Raw genomic sequence first — 21,980 nt, 5'->3', positions numbered from 1 at the left:
CATTGTCACCTTTTCCCACTCGAGTCAATAAATGTAATTAACTAATATTTTGCATATAGTGAGGCATATGTAAGTAGGATGTTAGTGAAAATGATGCTATTTAATATTATATTTTTTGTTCTGTGTAAATTTGAGCAGTCAGAAGAGAAGCACTTTGCAAGACGTTCGTAATCATTTTCTGTATGTGAATTTGAGAAACGCATAGTGAAGAATTGTAGTTATTATGTTGTATATATAGCACAGTGAACGTAATTAGACATTAAGATAAATAGTGCGAGAGAGAGACAGAAAAAAACACAACAAAATATTGTGCAAAATTATTTGTTTCTTGTCTTTTGGCTCTTCAATTCTGGTCTTTTTCCCTTTCCCACACAAAAGGAGCAATTGTCAGAGTGTTCAGAAAGTATCGGGATTCTTTTTTGCTGCATATTTTTTTTTATTAATTCTATGAATAATCATTTATGTCTTGTCAATATTATTCTTTTGGACACTCTCTCAATGTGCGGAATATAACTGAAGAAGTTTCACTTATCTTCCATGAGACGTTCAGGTAGAATTCCCCCAGCAAAACACCTCAGGCTTGCGTCTTCACGTCACAACCCCTTATTTCGTCATCTGCAATGGACAAAAGCAAGGAGAGATTGAGATTAGTCGCGTACACAGCTTAGGAATATTTAGCGTGGTCTCTCTAGTATGGAGGAGAAACAATATAATAAAACTTATTGTATGTGCATAACTTATAATAATTGCATATGAAAGTGAGAAGTGATAACAAGAATTAGTGAAAGGGAAATTTAGCAAAAGACACTTTGCGAGGGTGAAAAGAAACATTGTCATGAGAGATTGCCTCCCAGAGTTTTGTAAAGCAGGTGAAGCAGAAGAGTATAAAGAAAAAAAGTGTGATCTTGTAAATAGCGACAGGAAGAAAAAAAAACAACCAACTGATAAATAAAATTAATCATGTCAGACACAAAAGAACCTATCATTCAGATAGTCATCAATCCATTTTCTGCCCAATAACTAATTCAGCGAGGAGAGAGAATTCACGTCAAGGCGCAGAGTATCGAAAGTTGAAGGAACTATTGATTCGATTTTCCCAGAGCGGCACGGCATGTTCAATTGGTGAAAGACACGCCGAAGGTGATTTCCACAGTGGTTTTGAGTTTGAAAATCACCTCAAAATGCAGCGCAAATATTTTCAATTGGCATTCCTCACTGCTTCAAAGAGCACAAGACGCTCTGATGCTGGAGAGAAAGAGAAGACATGGTCTAATAATTAATTGTTGCATGAATGAATTTCCATGTGATCAGCAAAACTTCCACTTGCGCACGGATTCGAGAGTGTTAGGGCGAAACTCCCATTCGAGCAGGGCCAGACAGGCAACGATCGTCCTGAATCATTTGGGAGGTCAAACAGAATTGCCACCAATTCTGCTCGAAATGACCGCCAAACGAATGCCACACAAGCTCAGACCAACACCGGAGAAAGTCGAGCAAAAAACACACAAATATTGCATATTATCGATGAAAGAGAGATGCCACGAAGAGTATTTACCATCAAATGTATGTGAGTTCCATATTAATTGCAAATAACACTCTGGGAAATACAGTTTATCATCAATGAAGAATGTTTAATAGCCCTTCTTTCCCATTCGCTACAACAATGAAAACCCGTCTAGAGATTCTGCACACAAAAAACCACATCCATTTCGTCTGTTTTGTTGACTTTGCGGCGGGAAAAGAGTGCGACAAAGAGATTTATATCACAAAAATTGCCGTAGAGGCGAAAGAACTTTCTTGTCCCCCTTTAACTTCAGCATCACAAGTCTTAATGATTTCGTTCGCTCTCCCAAAAATCACTTCGCCGGATGCGGAAAATCCACTCAGTCCATGACAGATAATTTGTTTCCACACAAATCCATTTAATGACGCTCGATTGAGCTCCCAAATTATGCTTCGCATCTCAGCATCGTTCTTTCACCTGAATTGCTAAATTTCTTCTTCTAAACCAACACACAAAAATCCGTATTATTATTTTTTTCCACCATTTGTGAGAGAAAACACAATTTTTCTCTGATTGTGGAATGTTTAAATTTCTGAATAAACTCTCATTGATTATCTCAATTTTTTTCAATTAATCACTTTGTTGGCCACAATGGCGAAGCTCAAGAGAGATTCAATAGAAATTAAATAGGAAAATGATGATTGATTGTGTTTGTGTGAGATATGCAAAATTTCCTTCAGTCAGATTTATCGGTCAAAGCATTTCTTCAGGGCACGTCATTGAGAAATGCGATGCTTATGAGTTCAGGAGATCCCAGAAAAGTTCACTACTTCAAGTCATACGTCAGGCTAAATAATTAGCTTAGCGGATTCTGTCCGGAGAACTTTTCTCGTGCTTGAAGACTGAAAAGTCCCAGAAAAAGTATCTTACTATTTTCTATAATTGATCTCCCAATTTTCTCGATGACGCACCCCTTTAGCAGTTCATTTTCAATTCTTTTTGAGCCTTCATAAACTACACTTGAGACTTCTGTCTTGGATCAACAAAAGAAGATGCTATTTTCAAAATTTCCCACTACACAAATCATCAGCTGAGAAGCACAAAAAGAGGCAAATTCTAGTGAGAAAGTGCGTTAAGCAGTAAATTACATCCGTTACCCTACATTGTGCGTGTATTTTGCTCGTGAACTTGACTTTTGTGCTTAATTTAAATTACACTCACTCAAATATCATTCATTTTATGAAACGCATATTCACACCCATTACACGCTCATCTCCTGTTAACGAGCATCAACTTGTCTCTTGCGATTTGTTTTGCCATACCAACCGTTCCAGAGTCAATTCCTCCTGTGGGAAATGTTCTCAGGACGGATTCTCTTCGCTTGCGCTGGACAAGAACATCGCTACAGGTGATGAATATAGAGACATGGCGGAAGTGATTTGCCAGCGAAAAAAAGATGTTCCCAGAGCATAGATATTCTCAAATATGCTTCGGGGATTATCATAAAACAGCCATGAGACCATCGACTTCTTGGCCGCCTCTTCGCGTGCTGCTGCGCGAGTGTTTGTGGTGAATTTTACCACACATCAATGATGAAAATCGAGAGGCAACACTGTTAGCCTATGCTTGGCGATGCCTTCAATATATACATGAGTGCAATCTATCGGTATAATCGCGAGATGTGCAGCTGAGGCAAACTCAAAGGTGGGTACCGAAGAATTCCAGCACCAGTAAACGCATTAGTATGATTTGAGTACTTGTCTCAGAAACAGTTAAGTCTCGCTGGCAGCAGCGAATAAAGAAGTCACAACTCTTCTCTCTCTGCAACCTCGCGACCAAACACACAAATATCATAATTTCTTTCCATCATCAAATCAAAGGAGAGACTGTTTTCACCAAAATCAAGCATTTTTGTCACGTTCGCGCGTGAAATTTTCACAAACGGCCCAAAACACCATCGAAACCAATCATCAACAAAGGCAAATCGTTTCATCAATAGAGCTGTGAAGCCCTTTTTTGGCCAAACCCGGAGCCACAAAGTGTTTTGAATTAGTGCGACGCGACCAAGTGAAATAAAAGAAATTGTGTAAATTGGTCTCTTCATCACTGCCATCAGCACACCAACAATTAAATCAATTCTGTGCAATCGAGTTCCGTGTCTCTATCGTGCAAAATGTGGGAAGTTTATGCTGCCAGTTGCTGTCCTGCTTTTTATGCTGGATTGTAAGACAATTTATACTACTAAACTGTGCATCTGTGACTATAGGAAGAGAGACTCAACTGACCTGTGACATTAATTTTTAGCGCGTAAATTCTCCATCCAACACTTTTATCAACTCTACATTTAAGAAAAAAAAACTGTGTGTGCTGTGCTTTTTTATCGGATGCAACATTTTCACCCAAAAGTGTTCCCATTTCCCCCGAAAAGTTAAAGTGTTTCCTGAAACCCAAGCAAGAAAAGTGGAGACAATTTGTGTCCTCAATTATGTGATTAAATAGCAATTTTTCGCAAAAGCAACACTTATATTCTCCCTCTTCTGCAAAAAGCAACCAATTTAAGTGATTTAGTGTTAATTAGAAACAATTCAATAATACAGATCTCCAAATCAGCAGCAAAAATGAATACCAAATTATTCAGCCTTGTTATTTGGGGTGAGTTTAAGTGCACAATTCCAGTTCAATTTGACCCATAAAACACTGAGAAACTTCGTGTACAAATCTTTCGGAAGCATTAAATTTCATGAGATATTTTGCCTACGAAAATTGTCATTTCATTGAAGATTTGTTAATTTTGAGCTGAATAAATGAATCTTTTAAAAACATCCCAGTGAAAGTAATATTTTAATCAGATGCCTATATTGATAAATCAACTTGAAATGGCATTCCCAGATTTTTTTGCCAATAGATAGCATTACATCTGCGTGTGTTTTTCCTTCTCTTCGGCACATCTTAATCTTAAATAATTCATAAGTGGTTAGAAAACCATAAAACAATTGAAATTCATGTTAATTTATGACTTTCTAAATGAACGTCTTGAAAACAGAGAAGAAACCCATAAATGCATCTTGCACGACTTGCAAAATATTTCCATTTTTGCGATGCAAAAGTGTCGGCAAAGAGTGGAACATTTTAGCTGATTGACGATCATTTGTAATTGACTTATTGAATTACTCTGTCGACAAGAAGAAGCACCTATAATCACATGTTGGTGGGATATTACTCACTTTGTTTAAATGAGATAAATATGGGAAATCATGCAAATGAGGGAAAATATTTCTCATTTCTAGGACTCTTCCTGGTGTTGTGCGTCAATTTAGCTTGTTGTGATGATTCGACATCGAGAGCCATCAATTTATCCGTAAGATTGGGCCCATTTCAGGGATTGTCTTTCAGGACTAATCAACTTCCCTTTCAGATGGCCTGGCGCCCAGTGCATTTCACCCCCATTCAAGCTGTCCAAGCTGCACAGCAATCGGCTCCCAAGCCTCAAGTGGCGACCCAATTCATCTCCATTCCAACCCTGGCCAAAGCCAATACAGCTCAACTCCTCCAGATCGCGCACTACAACGCACAGGTGCTGAATGCAAAGATGAAGGATTTGCAGGCGCAGTACAGCACAAATCATCAGTACAGCACCAATCCACAGCACAACAATCAACAGTACAGCGCTAATCAACAGTACCAACAGTACAGGAATCCATTCGCGATCTTTGGCGCCAATGCATCTAGTCCAAAGTTCCGTGCCGCCCTGCTCAACGACCTCAAGCCCTTCTCGCCCAAGTACACCGTCACCACGTCCGGCGTCAGCCCAGTGGTCGCGAATGGCTACAAAGCGCCCATCTACCTAAGCGAGATCGATCATCATCTGCCGCTGGTTCACTCCTCGACACAGAAGATCCCCAGCGTGGTGCCATCGGTGAACATGAGCCCCACAATCACCCACTACAGCTACATTCCTCTGCTGCAAGCCAGCCCGAGTTCATTGATATTCAGGTAAGTGAGCAGAAATCAGACACAGTGGATTTCTAAATCAAACCCTTTTCTGCTCTGTCGCACGATCATCACGCTTCTCTTTTGCATGCATCTTCATAGAGATACACCTGTGGTGATGCCGCAATCGGCAACATTTCAAGGGAAGACAACACTGAAGCCACATCCTGTCCTCAATAAACTCCAGGCACACCTGGCACTCGCGACCAATCACAAGCAGCCGTACGCCTCCTACTCGAACATCCTGGAGAAGCTGACGGTTCCTGTGCTGGCGCCGAATGTGTTCAAGAATCACGTTCTGGCATCGCACTTCATCAAGCAGACGAAGAATGTAACCCCAGTGGTGTCCAAGATCATCAACAATACAGTGCCCAAGGCGGTGGTGAAGCCGCTAGAGGAGCAACCGAAGGCGTCACCCAGTGAGGTGCCACCACCAAAAAGTGTGGAAGCAGGTGTGAGGAGTAGAAATGAGAACAGGACGAGGATCACCATCTTCGAAGAAGGCCCATTTACGCCCATTGTGAGGGAAAATGCAGTAGTAAAGGAGGCCAAGCCAACACTCAAATCATCAGATGTTCTCAATGAACTCAATCGGCATCGAAACATCATACAAATCATGGAGGGTCTGCCACAGATTCCCTCAAGTGTCTCTTCTGTGGACATCAGCGGAGAACAGAACTTCCGACCAATTGAGATCCTTAAGAAATACAACATCTCCAAGTCACCACTTCAGGATCTCAACAGATTCGCCTTCCAATCCAACTCCTTCATGGACTTCACGTCTCCCTCACGAAAGTATCCTATTCTGCCCACCATCCCAACCACAATGATGTCGCCAGGTGACAAACTCTCCTCAAGTCACTTCCGACTCAATGAAATCAAAGAACCATCCGCCACAGTCTACACTCCCTTCCTACCCACACCTAATAGCTACGGTCATCACCTCAGAAAACCTCAGTTCTCCGGCAGTCACACTTTCTTCACAATCGAAGATGCCGTCACTGGAACTGCTCCAACCCGAAATACAATCGACTTCAAGGACCTCTTCGACACCACAACAGAAATCATCAAGCCAGTGCGGGAAGACACGACCGACGTGACCACAATAGGACCAGAGCCACACACGCACTTCTACAAGTTCATGAAGTATCCCTCCTCATCATCCACTGTCACTATCTATGAGACCACAACGCAGCGATCGAAGCTGAAGCAACGAAGGAGGAAACCTGGTCACAGATACAAGAGCAACATCAATGATCCTAACTGGATCGATAAGTTCCCCAAAGAATCGGTCAGAGAATCTGTCAAAGCAGAGAGGAATGTGACGGCGGGACCAGACGTTACATCAACAACAAGACTCTCTGCAAGATTCCGTCAGAGAACAAGAACAGACACAACGACAACGACAACAGAATCCCCAGAAATCCCCACAACTTCTGTCACTGAAATATCAGATCAAGTAGCACCAACGACAGATGAGGCTATCAACAGCACAGCAACAGCGGCATCGACAACTCCAGCAGTGGTCCAAATTAATTCATCAACATTGAAACCAATGGCAAAGTATAACTCTATCAGTCGGCCGAGGTTGAGCCTGAAAAACAGCAGCTACTATCTCAACAATCTCTCAACTACAACGACAACCAATCAACCATCAGAGATTGTAACAACACCCAAGTTTACGAGAAAGAGGTTCCCAACACGTCCCTCCACGACGACAACAGATTCAGGTGAGGACAACACTCTATCCACGGAATCCAGCACGAGTACGACAACATCAACATCCAAGAGATTCCACCCAACGAGGAATAACACCTTCACTAGGCCATCTTTCACTAAGCCCTCAACAGAAGGTGAGGAACCATTGAAGTCCAATGCAAATTAAGCTTATTGCTTGAGTTCTTGTGTGTTTTCTTTGTGCTTTAGGACCCGCTTCGCGAGGATCAACAGCCTTCTCAACACGTCGTGGTTCAAGTAGGATAGACTTCCGCAACCAAAAGTCAACGTCGCCGTCTTCGACTACAGAACTGGAGTCGTCAACGCGATCGAGCACGCAGAATCACAGGCGCTTTCAGGCTGCCCAGGACAAGATGTTCACTACGAAGCAGAGACATCGCGTTGAAGAGACGAGTTCACCTGAGAGTATAAAAGTCGACACGACAACAGAACATAAACTGGAGACGTCCATTATGAAGATCGCCAAGAACGATCATTCCTACCGACCTTATGCTCATCAAACCTCCAAAACAACCGAGTCCCTCATCAACACTAATCTCATCAATGATATCTCAACCGAAAAGTCCGCCAAGAGTGTGAACACCAACTCAAAAAATCGACGGATACCGGAATACTTCACAATAGCCACTGATGATCCCATTCTTCCCATTCAGGCCTTCTTTCCCAAATTCGACTGATTCCATTCTCTAAATCTCCCAAAAAATTGACAATTCATGTGTATAAAATATGTTTAAAAAAAAGCCACTTTCAGAAATTATTGTTGAGTGAAAAAAGACAATATAAAAAAAGTTATGGAAGAGATAAAATAAATCTTACTTGATCTGTTTCCCTCCGATATTCATCGTGTGCGCCTCACATTTTTTTCTGCATCAATAAAATGCACTCCAACCGCAAAACATTCGCGAGAGATTTGCCGGATTTATCGCCTGCTGAATGAGTCTCTCCACTTGAGTGCCAACAGCATGGACAGTAGTGGAGTTGGAATCACGTCCACTGAGTCTCTCATTAACGCGAAAGAGCGCGCGAGCGGCCGATGCATTTTTCTGCTCACTCACGTGCATACTCTCATTTGACGATGCACTCTTCTCGGACTGCTGGCTCGTGCTCCAATTGCACAGGGGATCATAGAGGAGAACTTCGAGAATTGTGTTAATTGTTGCCTGATTTTCACGCAACACCTCCATTGTCATCTCACACGAGCGCCTGAAGATCCCGTCCACACCCAAAAATCCCATCGCCGACACGATATCACGCGTGAGACGGAATGGTACGAGTTCTGGAGTGTTTTGAATGACACCTCTCTCAAAAGCAATGCCTGAAAAGTGAACACAAATGCAGATAAATAATTCATATCATTGAAACAAAACTTACCAAAATCAATGTGAATAATTTCTGCTGTTTTCTGATCTAGCAATATATTGCCCAGATGGCGATCTCCAATGCCCAGAATGAATCCCACCATTGATGTTGACGCCACTGTGTTGATGTACGCCAATCTCCTCTCGTACCACTGCCTCGAATCTTGAAACTGCTCCAGAAAGTAGTTGTAGAACACTGGCTTCACTTTCTCGCAGAGTTTCAAATACTCTGACAATTTCGTCTGAGGATCCTGTTGCGCATAGCTCTGAATAATCCGACGAGCATCATTGTAAGATGGTTCAGACGGCCTGTAGCGTGCGTGAGCTCTAGACAAATACGTCGTGAAGGGCGTCGAATTTTCACAAAACTCCATAAATCCCGATCTCTTGGTCAGTGGAATGATTTTGTACGTGCGAATTTGAAGCTTTTGCATGTGACTTTCCCTTCTGAAGATATCATTGATATAGAGGAACACCTGCTGCATGAGTGCATCCTGACGAAGATCGTCATTCCCCTTCACAATAATACTTCGATTAATCCCGTCTGAGCATATGCAAACCAAACGCTTAGGAACGTTAATGCCGGAAAGAATGCTGAACTCATTTGACCACTGAGTTACGTCTGAAATCAGAGAATGATAGAGAAAAATTCTTATCAAGATCAGGACTGCTGTGCCACGAGGATACTTACATGTTATATTAGCATAATTGCAGTCTTTTCTCACAGGAAGATTCACAGTTGGCAGGTGAAAGAGTCGCTTATTGCCCATTTTTAGGATCTTCTCATTAGGGCTCAATTTCAAGGTTTGTGAGATTGGTTCGATCGTTTTATTTGCCAATTCAATAAAGGCAACACTGACATCATTCAGTTCTTCGACAATATTCTTCACTTTGCAATTGCTTCGCAATCTCTGAATGATCTTCTTGGCGTTGGTCTGCAACATGTGACTGCTCTCGTCAAAACTGTCCTCTTCGGCATCATTATTGGCATTTTGAAGGGCCATTATATGATTGAGCGAGTGGTAGGGATGATCTGAGCAGCATCGCTCGATCGTCTTCTCCACGAGATTCCTGAATGCCATATTAGAGTGTCCCAGTCGTGAAGCAAGTTGTGGCAGGACTTTTAGAAATTTATAGCTTGGCACTTGATCGATCACCCTCGTTAAGATCTCAGTGACTTTCTTCTCCGAATGATTTGAGCACCACAACGAAACCAGTCTCGAGATGTACACATCACAGTTCTCTCCGAAAACCGCCAAACAGACGTAATAATCAATGGCAATTGAGAGATATTGATTCCTGTCATTGCGGATGCACTCAATCTCATTCTTGTCCAGTTCACTGTTCTTCATTAAAATATAGCGCTTCATATAATTCCTCTTCTTTAACTCCGCACTCGATGATTTCTGTGCGGATAACTTCTGCGCCTCCTTCTGTGTCAACTCAATATAGTGACACTTCTCTTTGTACTCATTTGAATTCAGGTACTTGTCACGTTCAGTGTAGATTTTATCTGCGAACTTCGCCACAGCTGTGAAAATCTTTATCTTCTCCTCTTGGATGCTCTTCATTTCATTGCCGACACTTTGACAGCGCTTTTGATAATCATTCACCTCATTCTTGGCTTTCAGGAAGTAATCCTGATATATCTCACTGGGATTCTCACTCATATTGTCAGAGAAAAACTCCCCACAAGTCCACAATCCTGTAATTCTCGTGAAAAATGACTCGTATTTCTGATCACAAACAAGTGATGAGAATAGTTTCTTTGCCAAATCTGTGTAGCCAAATTTCTTGCAGAGTTGAGCATCTTCAAGGAGCATTTTAGACTAGAAGAAAAAGGGGTAATATTATTGCTCCACTCTACAGGTAAATAGGTAAAAGGTGTATGAGAAAAAAAATAACAGAAATTGTGTACGAATTATAGGAAAATGTATTGAAATCAATTGTAAACACAAGCAAATCTCATGGTATAATTGCATTTTCCGAATGCTATCATGATCTTCGCCATGGATCAACGAATAATTGAGTTGTTTGAGAAAATCAATTCTCTCAAATGTGCAAATATCGTGACTTCTCAATATTTATCACACGAAGCACAAAATACTATTATTTGTTTCTTTCAAGGTGGTGATTTTGAAAGAAATCACCCAGCAGCTTCATAAATATTCAGCTACTACTTTCGTTGTTTGCTCATTGGCGAAAGAAAGAATTCTTTCCGTGAGGAAACACACATTGATCTCGCATGCAAAAATATTATTATGGTGCTTTTCACCATTGCATACATGGAATTTCTCAATGTTAAAAATTTTGTATGATATCAAGACGTTAAAAAAAAAAGTCTGCAATAAAACCTGAAATCTCACCTCTATTTCGTCGTCCAGAGTGAGACTCCGCAGATGTTTGAGGTATTTAATGGCAATATTGTCACAATTGGCATCTCTGGCCTCGTGAACGAGCCGCAGGAGAGTTTTATGCTTCTCTGCGGTCATCTTCACATCATTTGCCGCACTCAAGATGGCTAATCTCTGTGCCAAAATTTTCTCTTTCTCTACAAAAGATGTACAAGGCAAAGTATCGTGCCACTGCCACTTGTCATACAATCGCACCAAAGCATCTTCGCGATCGCCACTGAAGAATGCTAGTGAGAAATCTTCAATTTGCTGCATTTGACGCAGCATCGTAAAGTGATTGCAGAATATCCTTGACGATTGAGGATTTTTCCTCCTCATCGACTCCACTAAGCTCAGCCGTGACTTCTCAATGGACAACCACGTGAGATTCTCATCGCCCTTCATCACATTCTTTAGCGCTTTGTAGTGATCGCGCTCAAAGTCGCAATTCTTGTCTGCAGATGAATCTTTCTCCAGCACATTCCAGTCGCCCATTCTCCAGGCGCAATTAAAGTTCTGCTCAGGCGACAAATAGTTGGTCAAGTAGTGAAGGCCAGATCTGTAAAAGAACAGAAATTATAGATAATTTATGCGAGACACTGAAAAACAATTATATTTTTAAAAACAAAATCATTAACAGAAAAAGCACTTGCATATCAGTAACTAGTTTGAATTCCTCTTAACTCTTCTTAACTATACATTTTAAATTAAGAGATTATAACATTACATTCTGACGTTTCTCTCAAACGCCATGCGAGCAATGAAAAGTAAAACAACAATTCCCATCTCAAACCGATTGCAGAAATATCTGCAATTTCGTCCCAATCCAGGATGGATGTAAAGAAGAAAGACGAACATTTGAAAAGTGTGATTGTAAAAGAAGAGTTTTTCATGAATAATGTCTCAACCACTAATGAAATACTGTGAGTATCCGGAAAAGTTAATTTGGTTGCACGCGTTTAACACACAATATTGATTCATTTTCCTCTTTAACAGGGATTTTGCTGATGATGCAGAAGTGCAGTTTGAAATAACAGAAATCAGCGATGTTGAAAATCTAATACGGATCAACAGGAGTGATGAGAATAAGTGTCAAGTCTGTGGTAAAGTGTTCACAAGACGTGCCAATCTTGAGATGCACATGGCCATTCATCCAAAACCTCAGGAAGACTTTGATATTGTGATTCATGAAACCACGCCACCAGCGAAGGAAGAGAAATGTCCTTATTGCGACAAGACGTTCAGGGTTGCTATTGCCTTACGACAGCATGTCAGGATACACATGAACGAAAAATTTGAATGCGCTCTGTGCTCAGAAAAATTTACCCTAAAGTGTAGTTTAGCTCAACACATCTACAAAACACATGTCAAGAAACCCACAAAAATTCACGAGAAGTCTTATCCATGCCAATTCTGCAGCAAAACTTTTAGCCGAAGGGATCGGCTGAAGACGCATATTTTTAGGCATGTCACGAAATTCGTGACGTGTCCACACTGCAACATGGTATCAGTCGGAAAGCCTGAACTTAACAGTCACATAGAAACTGCCCATCCAGAAGTACTTCCCATGATAGATTGTGATATCTGTGGCAAGGCTTGCAATGGAGTAGCAGGCCTTGATGCACACTTGGAGGATTGCCACATGTCGATGGGGTAAAGCATTAATTTATCATAAAATTGAATAGAAATAGATAATAAACTGTCTAGCTTTTCAGATCTCCTCCGCTGAAGAAAGTTCGGGCCAAAAATCTGAGAGATAAATTCACATGTCGTCACTGTGATAAAGGATTCAGACTTAAGAAATTCTACATTTCACACCTGAAAACCCACAACGAACACTTCAGCTGCGAGATTTGCAACGAGCAATTCAGTCAAAAGCAAATTCTCGCTGTTCATATGAAAAGTCACCAAAAAGGCCACATTTTTTACCCTTGCAAAATCTGCGGCGACGTCTTTAAGTCTGAGCGCAGTTTAGAAAAGCATGAGTATGAGCATGAATTCGAGGATGAGACAATGGAGTGCCCAGATTGTAAAGGAAGTGGCATCGTTTGTGCGGATTCTGCATAAATAAAACGATGTATTTTGACTTACCTCTGCAAGAGTTGCTCATATTGATCGGATTGCTCCAATTTCAGTGCATTCGCCGTGTCGCGCTCCACAAAACACCTCCCAATGGAAGAATCATTGTTCAAATACCACAATCTCATCTCTTCTAGGTCATAGAATGGTTTTGCAGCGTCGTTCTCCTCAATCGCTTCGTAGCACTTGATCAAAATCTCTCTGATGGCGGTCCCTAGAATATCCCGTGAAGTCTTCTTCTCGATATTCATCTGTTCAGCGATCCACATCTCGGCAAATACCAAGGATACAGTGAAGTTTTCACTGTAGCACGCGGCATCAGCAATCTGTAGATTACTCAGTTCGATCCTTTGGAATGTTTTGGCATTGTTTGAGTCGTGGTAAGATCTGCAGAGTTGAAAGACACAAAATCAGTTCATCTAAGCAAAAATACAAAATAAATTCACGTACACCGCATTATAAAATCGAATGCTGTCGCAAATGGTGAGCATGATTTGTATCGATTTCTTATTCAAATGAATACTCGCAATGTTGTCCGTTTTATCTTTGCTGTAATTCTCAAAGAAATCCTTCACAGATTGCTGAATTTCGCCATTAATCGGTCGATAGTGGATTGAAAGTAAGAGGGATATAAGTGTCGGCACCAGAAATTCAGCGAATGACGTCCTCTTTGTGGTGATTTTCTTGAGTGCTGAACAGCTACAAGCCTCCAGAATCTTCCCAGCCACCCTTCCAATCCACATCTCATGAGTATCTCCCGTCTCAGCTCTGAACAATTGCCTCAAAGACTGACAATTCACCGAGCTTTCAGAGATATTAAGAACTTGCTTGCATCTCTTAGTGCTCATGAAGATCTTCCTGTTCTTCATACTTCTCATCTCTCTGCCTATTATATCACTGAAAATTGCATTCAGTGTCGCTGTGGCAGCATTTGACACGGAAACATCACTGTTTTGTTGCAATTCCTGCAGTGATTGGATGATCTTCTCATAAGTCAGGATAATTTGCTCGGCATAGAAGATTTTCTAGAAAGAATAAATCAATCAGAATGAAAGAAATAACACATTTATTTACTAACTTACTGTCTTCTTCCGGCCTTCCATTGGGTTTGAGGTGGATTTTGATTGGTTGACTTCCAAATATCCCATCTCACTGAGGCACTTTGTTGCTTCCAAGCTCACGCTGTCATCTTCAGATTGTGTACATTTGACCAAAACATCGGTGAGTTTATGAAGAATCGTATCAGTGGCTTGTGAGTTGACTTGCTGATAAATATCAGCCAATTTCGCAGGATTCTTTGATAACTGAAGATGTACAGAAGAAAGTTGTGATCATAACGATCTACGCAGTAAAAGAGTTTAACTTACCTTTCTTTTGAGATGCTTGATACTGTCAATGTTAGGATTCTTTATCACCAGAAAGTGATCAATATCCTTCACCAAGTTACTCTCATTTTCCACAGTCTCTTCCATGAGTAAATCACACGAACTACTAAAGTTCATGTTCACAATCACATCCTGAGTCTCTCTGATGGCATCAAATTCCACTTCTCTCGGCATATTGTTGATCACTTTTAGGACATCCACCAAATCAGTTTGCTTTTCAATGAAAAGAAATCTCAGGGTTTTCAAAGCAGTTGACTTCACATCCTCGTTCTCCACACTTCTCACAATTTTCGTGAGTTTCTCCACTGCAAACTCAAGCTGATCCTTCACACCATCGCGAGCATTGTCGAAATTCTGCTCAAAGACTGCATAAAACTCTTGCAGAAGACTCTTCATCACGTTATGAGGAAAATCAACAGTGGTTACCAGATGAAGGATAAATCTTGTCACATCACAGAAAAAGAAACTCTTGACTGTGCTGTCTAGGGAATCACTCTTAACCACAGCTGTGAGTCTTCTGCTGAAGTGGACAAAGCGTAAAATCGGATTCAGCATTTCAAGAGTGTCAGGCGCACGATAAATAGCTTGCTTGAGGCTCATGAGGATTTTCACCACCTCAAAAGGTTCAGTATGGCATAGAGTGCTGAAAAAATTGCCATCAGAATCCGAAAAATCCCACTGAAAGAACAATTCCTGATTAAATTAATCCCTTTAGCTAAAAATTTCACCTTAAAACTCACATTCAATTTATCGAGACATCTTTGGAATTGCTCACAATTGAGTTGCAACTCAGAAAGCATGAGTTCACTGTGGGAGAAACCAAAGAGTTTCTTAAATTCTGCGCTATCCCAGAAATTCTCAAAAAGTTTCTGCAGGATCAGGACTCCATTCTGCTTCGCAAAGTCACCAGTATTTCCAAAGATTCTCTCAAAGAACTCTCTCATCTTGCGACACTTCTCATTGTGCTCCAAAAGGATGAACGGAAAGCACTCGAGCATGGAATTTTTCGCCAATTCCTTCGGGTCAGAAGCACCCAGTTCTTTCAGAACTTTTTCCTGGCCATGATAGATCAGGAATTTTGGAAAAATTTGTCGGTATTTGTCCATAAAAGCGACACGAGATGAGCATCCAGCGATGTTCGTTGGGAGTCTGAAAGAGATGTTGAGAGACGGAGAGGTAAGATATGAATTTGAGGTGCTTCTAGTGAGACAAAATGATCAAAAAGTACGCCAGAGAAGGATAAAGAGGGCAAATCTGAGGTTGCAGTTCTTTCTCACTTTTTCGTCTTTTCATCAGGCGCCCAAAGACCGGAGGAAAGATCTTCCATTCAACTTGAGCGAAGTGCTACAGTGCCACACATTAGCTTCAGCTCCACCATAAAACACACATGCTTATTGCCTGCCATGTCCCAATCGACATTCACCCAACTGTTTCGTATCACTTCACTTCTACAAGGGAAATGATACGCATTTTGACACGCGCACCAATTTCCCGCCACTTTCCAATCGCTGTGTCCCTTCGAGAATGTCCCTCATAAAATCCACAGACCTTGTCTAGGATCCTTGGACTGAATCCTTGACATTGATTCATGGCCAAGGAGAGAAGGACGCCCATTCTCACATCGAATCCCGCTCAGACTCACTGCCAAGCACGGCATTTTACTACCCCAACCAGTCCGGGATCGCAAGCCACACATTTCAACCGTATTTCTACCTCGCACGGACATTTTTATTACTCTATCTCACACACGCTACGGGAAAAACCGCATTACTTATGCGATGATCTGATACTAAGCTACCAGGCGGCCATAAAATCGTGGCTAAAAAAGCAGCCGATTCGCACATGAGACGCGGCAGGAATATTCGACGATGATGCCGTGTTTCGACAATCGCATCGGAAATTTCACATGCGACAACGAATAAGTTCCCATATAAATTTTATGTGATTCCACCATGAAATATTTCATTGGCACCATTTGGCATAGAGGCGCATGAGAAGCGAGAGGAAGAAGTCTCCAGAATTCGCACGAAGGACAACCAAAGCAAGTCACAACGTTCCACCACGCTCGCTACTCTGCCGACAAAGTCGGCAATTTGTTAGAAAATCACACTAGGATGCCAGAAGGTGTATTGACACAGAAACTCGCGCGCGATATCATCGAGGGTGTTCAAAAGCAGAAGCTGCAAAATTTCACGAAAATACGATATAGGCTTGAAAAATTGAAAATAGACTAGAATTAATAAACGAATTCAACAAGAACGAGAGAACACGGTGAATAGACAAGAAACAATCATAGCAACTTTCAGGATCTGAATACTGTATTGTATCTTTAGGGAATCTAAATCATACGCGTTATTATAAAGACGTCTCATTGTGAAAGACATTGGTGTAAAAAGTGTTCATAGAATTCAGAATTTTATTTGAGAGAGCGAATGGTCAGAATCTCCTCTTTGAATCAATAGAATTAGTAATGTAAATCAAAAGCAAATAAATAGCAAATGCACTATAATTTCTTTCAACATTTCCGCCCAATAGCTGAGAATATTAATACATTTCACAGTATGATTTCATAATTTCCACAAAATGCTCGCAACCCTTTCAACTCCGTGGAGGAAATGGAGTTGCTCATTGTGTGAGCTGTGAGTGTTTTTGACAATATTTTTCTTACGAGAATTGTTTGCGTCGACTCGACATAATCATCTGAAATGTCCGCGGCAATCATAAAAGACAGTGCAAATTTCCCATATACACACACCTCATTAGACCGAAATGACGTTGCGGAGAAGTCATTTTGTTTTACGGCCGACTTTCCACTTACTAGTCGGCAAAATGTCAGAAATTTTCAACAGGCAAACATGAGTGCCACCAGCCAATTGTGGGAAGATTTTAGCACACACACCGAACGCCAGCATACCAAACATTGTTGTGCCGAACGTGACGGAATTGCCGAAAGTTTTGCCCAATAGTCCGGGAATGTGTCTCATGTGGCATTCAGCGGAGGACAGAAATTCCAAGAGTGGGAAAAGTGCGGCCGTGCGCCTTCCCTTTGGAAGGCGAGGAGCATCGCGGGCAACTGGAAATGCAGAGGCACATCGTGTCGGCGGCGTGTTGAGAAATGTGAATATGGTCATACGACATCTAAAGTCGGCATGTGACTGAATATCTCACTGGGAGACCATGAGCGGCAGGCGAGCGCTCGTGGGCTGGAACACAGCAGAGGCGTGTGCACGAGTGAGAGAGGTGGCTCAGATGGAGTTGTGGACTTGGGACAAGTCACAAGTTTGTATGAATATCCCACCAGGCGACCATGAGGCGGCGGAAGGCGCTGATGCCTCTGTGTCATCTCACAGTGACTTTTTCGGCAACGAATCCACAGAGAGTGGGATGGTGTGTGCGATGGTATTGGTCGCCGGTGCGCGAGAGAGGGGACAAGCAGTCGAGACATCGCAACAAAGTCGGGAATCTGTCTCGAATATCGCATCCGGAGCCCATAAGACTGCTAAGCCTATTGGCTAATGTGCGCGCCGGGGAAAGAAAACCTTCAGCGTGACCAACGTCATAAGGCCACCACCGAAGGTCACACACAGTCACTTTCCCGCACTTTAAACCCCATCATATGTGCCGAGCAGTTTGTTATTCTCTGGAAGACCAGAGAGCGCGCTTCCGAAAAGTCAGGGAATCTTCTGACATTTCTACTCGGTCACCAGACGATGGTGAATTTCCACGAAATGTGCTGAAAATACTATGAGAAAGGCCCGCCCGTGTGCCTCTTTTTTCTCAGCAACCTCATGTGGAGTCACATACACCTTTTTGCTCCATTCGCACTCGGCGCACAGAAGTGCACCGCACGCCACGAGTGCGAAAGGAGCGCACAATGCCCGATAAACTCGGCCAGTGTTGCCGAAAACGGAGCGCGCACATTCACACTAATTTAATTGTGCACGGACTCGAAAAGGAGGAAAGATGAAATAAGTTTTCCCATGCCCGGTTAGTGCCGCTTCAAAATGCCAACTTTGCCACACCAGGGAAACATACCTTTCGACCGGCTTCGCGCAGCGTGACCACAGCTCCACCATGTCCGGCATGCAGTACTCCACGTACTTGCGCCACACACTCGCCTGCCGGTTGAAGCGCTCGTCGTGCAGACGCGCAAGGCGGGCTGAAAAGGGGGCAAATGGATAGAGAACATGAAACCATCTGCAGACTCGGAACATAAAGATTATTCTTGCGACAACTTCTCCAAACTGCGCCTTCTAATTCGCTCTCAAATATGAAATAAAACTCTACTGTGTTAAATTAGATATTGAAAAAAATTTGATTTACCATCAACTTCGTTCTGTTGCGACAGCATATCTGCGAATATGAAGAGCATAAATCTTCTGGCGGGCAAGCAATTGATGAAGAGCCCTTGAAACAATTGCACAATGATAGCAAATTTATTCTCCGCGGAATCCTCATTGTTGACGAAGAAATTTGCCAGATCGTCCTTTGGAAAGTATACAAAGTCCACTTTTGTGCCATCCTTGAAGATCTCCACAAGGGCTCTCACGACACTCATTTGAATGGTGAAGAGTGAAGAGTTGAGAAATCGCTTCAGTACTTCAATAAACGTTTCGGCCGTATCCTGATCATCCGCCACGCCGTTCAGGAAGAAGTGGACAATGTGTTCGATAAGAATCTTCGCAATCTGTGGGCGGTAGATGTTCTTCAGTGAGATATTGAGGAGCTTGGTGAAGAGCTCTAGGATTTTGTCCAGATTCTCAGGATTATTGTCTTTGAAATACACCGCTGCATCTCGTATAATTCCCAGGAGTTCTTCAAGTACTTCTGGACACTTGTTGAACTTCGACGTGAGGTCTTCAATCTCAGTGCACGTCCAATCAGCCAAAGAATCTGCATAGGGCATCTGGACGATCGTCTTTAGCACATCCAAAGTAATTCTGCGAGTAGCTTTGGTCTCAGAATCTAGGAGGCTGTCTGTAATCCTCCTCCAAGAATTCTCCACCGATACTGCATGGAAACTGTGCATATGAACCATGCACTGGAGGCAGTTTGTCAGTATGACGCGGTAGGACTCTTCGTTGGCACCTCCAAGGTGAGAGTAGCAATTTTGAAAGTGCTCAGCAACGTACTTTACAATGCCAGAAACTTCACAATCTCTTATCAGGCCTTGATTATCCTCTTTGAAGAAGTGCGACAGTCTCTCAATCAGACTCATGATGTGACTTCTCGACAATTCACGCTTCTTCTCTGTGAGGCGCCTCTCGACTTCCTGTATATTCTTCATTACTTCAGATCGCAACATGACCAGAAAGTTCTCCACCTCGTTCAGGAGAACTTTCTTGACTGCATTGTGGATTCGGAGAAATATCTCGGCACGTTTGGTGAAGTATAAAGCCGCCACTTCGCTGGGAATATTTATCGGCAAAACACAAAGACTCCTCATCAACTCCTGAAGATGAATTCCAACCAATTGTCCTCGTTGGGGAATTCCTTTGGTCTTCTCCTCACTCTTTTCGATGAACTTGCAGAGAAACTTGTCATTTAAGTTTCCCTGAATTTCCTTCATTGCTTCAGAATATTCCTTATCGATGATCTTCGATTTCCTCACATCTTCTGGACGTGTTTCTTCTAACCTTATTGCATTCACGAGGTAAACCACCACCATTTCAGCCACTAAATTTGGCTGCAGTTTAACTAAAACGTCTGTTGAGGTAGAAGTCCACGTAGTAATTGTATTCAGGGGATTTTTCGAGAAAAAAATCTCTTTAGCATTGGCATCATTGAAAGCTGTTATGAGGATTTTCATCTCTCTTGTCTCTTCCTTGTTTCCCAAGAAATCCTCAATGATCTTCACTCGCTGTCGCAATGGAATAATTCCACAAGCGATGATCTTGCTGATTAGATCCGCGGAAAAAGCGTCGATCGAAGATAATTTGAGGATTCTTTGAGCAATTGTCAGGAAGATTTCTCTGCACTTTGGATTTCTCTTTGTCTCTGTCAAGAGAATCGCTGCAGCTCCACAGAAATACTCCATCAGAACATCAGCCTTGAGACTCATTTGAGATAATTCCAGAATTTTCACCACCTTCTCCATCTCTCCTTCCAGCAAATGAAGATCTCTGTGATTTATTACTATCTCACAGAGAATACAGAACCATCCCAGATCGATCTCCTGGTTCGCTGGGTTTACCATATCGAGGAGCCCCTGGAAATTCTCATTGAATCGAGCTCTCTTCCTCGCTTGCTCATCATTTCCACGACTGGAGTGGGTGATAAACTTGCTCCGGATCAAATCCATATAAAGACAAGCGCCAAATTTCACCAATATAGGCGACACTGAGAACTTCCTATTCTCCGAAATCTTCACCACATGCTTGAGTTCAGTGTCCAGAATGTTGAACATCTTCAATTTCAGGCAGTTCCACGATGTTTCATCGTCCGAAGATGCATCAGGAAGAGTACTGAGGATCAGTACTAGATGAAAGAACTTCACACTTACTTCCTGTAACAAAAATATTGCAATAAGGTAAGACTGTAATGATAATCAGTTTCTCTATACCTTCATATCATCATGACGCGCGAGATAATAATTTTCGATGATCTTCGGCAAGATCTTCCTTGAATGCTTATCCACCAGGGAAGTATTCTGTACAGCTAGGACTTCGCAGAGAGTGTAGTTGACGCTAAAAGCCTCTCTTCGCATACAATCTTCACTGGCCGAAAGGAAGATTCTTTCGAACTTCTCCACAAACTGAGGCAAGTGAATTAAGATGTAGCTGTGTTTCACCCCTTCCTGGAGCACAGTTCTCACTGCCTGAAGAATAAGGATCTTCGTGATAGAATTGCTGTCAAGATACAAATCCACGAGGATGTCCAGAAGATCTAGAAATCATCATTTGGCGGAATTATTTTGATAAAGTTCTGCGAAAAGGAGAATATCTACCATTCCATTGGGCTAGTTTTACGCGACAGAGTGTCACATCATTTGCAGAGAAGTAGCTGATGATGATTTGAATAAATTGCGTCCCGCAGAAGGTCAGGAGGCTTTCATCTTCCAGAATAGAGATGAATTTCTCCACTAGATATGAACTGTCAATCAGCAGAGGATCTAGAAGAAAGATTTTAGTCAATATCTCACGATAAACTAAATGTTTGGTCCTCGAACTCACTCTGGCTGATGATTCCCATTATCTTTTGGACGCAGGAGTTGAACACAGTCAGCCACTTATCAGGTCTCTCAGTCCGGGCGTACTTTTCAATTTGCTGGAAAGGATTTTGATCGACATCAAGGTTTTCAAAGCACAGAATTAGTTATTTACTTTCTTCAGTCCTTGCAGGACGTGATTCAAGAGATCCTTTGAGCCAAAATCAATAGATACATTGTGAGAGATTGCGTCTCTTGCCTCTGGATTGTCCAGGAGAGAATTTAATCTCTCCGCAGCTCCTGTCCGGACTTTCAGAGTGTTAGACGCGATGTTCTCCGAGAGCTGCAGCAGCTCGTTCTCCATTCGCGGCATATTGTAGTCGCTGA

At 42.1% G+C, this 21,980-nt stretch overlaps 3 protein-coding genes across 3 annotated transcripts; 2 read left to right on the top strand and 1 right to left on the bottom strand.

The window, feature by feature from the left end:
- Window positions 1–498: 498 nt before the first annotated feature.
- LOC132259165 (uncharacterized) lies at window positions 499–21,966 on the bottom strand. Its single transcript, XM_059756716.1, has 19 exons — window positions 21,769–21,966; window positions 21,619–21,712; window positions 21,393–21,557; window positions 21,009–21,331; window positions 18,770–20,951; window positions 18,482–18,605; window positions 17,615–17,799; window positions 17,302–17,519; window positions 17,115–17,146; window positions 15,187–15,595; window positions 14,429–15,124; window positions 14,144–14,365; window positions 13,512–14,086; window positions 13,074–13,448; window positions 10,956–11,541; window positions 9,281–10,418; window positions 8,603–9,211; window positions 8,048–8,546; window positions 499–615 (listed from the first exon to the last, which is right to left on the bottom strand). The coding sequence occupies exons 1-18, from the start codon at window positions 21,964–21,966 to the stop codon at window positions 8,101–8,103; spliced, it is 8,577 nt and encodes a 2,858-aa protein (XP_059612699.1). The 3' UTR covers window positions 499–615; window positions 8,048–8,100.
- On the top strand, window positions 4,123–8,023 carry LOC132259166 (mucin-3B-like). Its single transcript, XM_059756717.1, has 5 exons — window positions 4,123–4,156; window positions 4,792–4,862; window positions 4,920–5,497; window positions 5,597–7,347; window positions 7,421–8,023. Exons 1-5 carry the CDS (start codon window positions 4,123–4,125, stop codon window positions 7,906–7,908), a joined length of 2,922 nt encoding a protein of 973 aa, XP_059612700.1. The 3' UTR covers window positions 7,909–8,023.
- Window positions 11,730–13,005, top strand: LOC132259015 (gastrula zinc finger protein xFG20-1-like). Its single transcript, XM_059756547.1, has 3 exons — window positions 11,730–11,905; window positions 11,979–12,635; window positions 12,690–13,005. Exons 1-3 carry the CDS (start codon window positions 11,814–11,816, stop codon window positions 12,709–12,711), a joined length of 771 nt encoding a protein of 256 aa, XP_059612530.1. The 5' UTR covers window positions 11,730–11,813; the 3' UTR covers window positions 12,712–13,005.
- Window positions 21,967–21,980: the final 14 nt, after the last annotated feature.

The sequence above is a fragment of the Phlebotomus argentipes genome, unplaced genomic scaffold, assembly GCF_947086385.1.
Source record: "Phlebotomus argentipes unplaced genomic scaffold, Phlebotomus argentipes genome assembly scaffold_18, whole genome shotgun sequence".
NCBI lineage: Eukaryota > Metazoa > Arthropoda > Insecta > Diptera > Psychodidae > Phlebotomus > Phlebotomus argentipes.
Note: the sequence above shows the minus strand (reverse complement) of the source record. Positions and strands in the feature narration are given on the sequence as shown.

Excerpts from the sequence above, each read along its gene's own strand:
- LOC132259166 (XM_059756717.1), top strand. The coding sequence starts at position 4,123 with ATGAATACCAAATTATTCAGCCTTGTTATTTGGG. Across the intron at positions 4,157-4,791 it reads ATTCAGCCTTGTTATTTGGG|GACTCTTCCTGGTGTTGTGC; the intron begins GTGAGTTTAAGT and ends TCTCATTTCTAG. Across the intron at positions 7,348-7,420 it reads CACTAAGCCCTCAACAGAAG|GACCCGCTTCGCGAGGATCA; the intron begins GTGAGGAACCAT and ends TTTGTGCTTTAG.
- LOC132259015 (XM_059756547.1), top strand. The coding sequence starts at position 11,814 with ATGGATGTAAAGAAGAAAGACGAACATTTGAAAAGTGTGATTGTAAAA. Across the intron at positions 11,906-11,978 it reads TCAACCACTAATGAAATACT|GGATTTTGCTGATGATGCAG; the intron begins GTGAGTATCCGG and ends CCTCTTTAACAG. Across the intron at positions 12,636-12,689 it reads GATTGCCACATGTCGATGGG|CTTTTCAGATCTCCTCCGCT; the intron begins GTAAAGCATTAA and ends TAAACTGTCTAG.
- LOC132259165 (XM_059756716.1), bottom strand. The coding sequence starts at position 21,966 with ATGCCGCGAATGGAGAACGAGCTGCTGCAGCTCTCGGAGAACATCGCG. Across the intron at positions 15,125-15,186 it reads GATGTCTCGATAAATTGAAT|TGGGATTTTTCGGATTCTGA; the intron begins GTGAGTTTTAAG and ends TTGTTCTTTCAG. Across the intron at positions 14,087-14,143 it reads TGGAAGGCCGGAAGAAGACA|AAAATCTTCTATGCCGAGCA; the intron begins GTAAGTTAGTAA and ends TATTCTTTCTAG.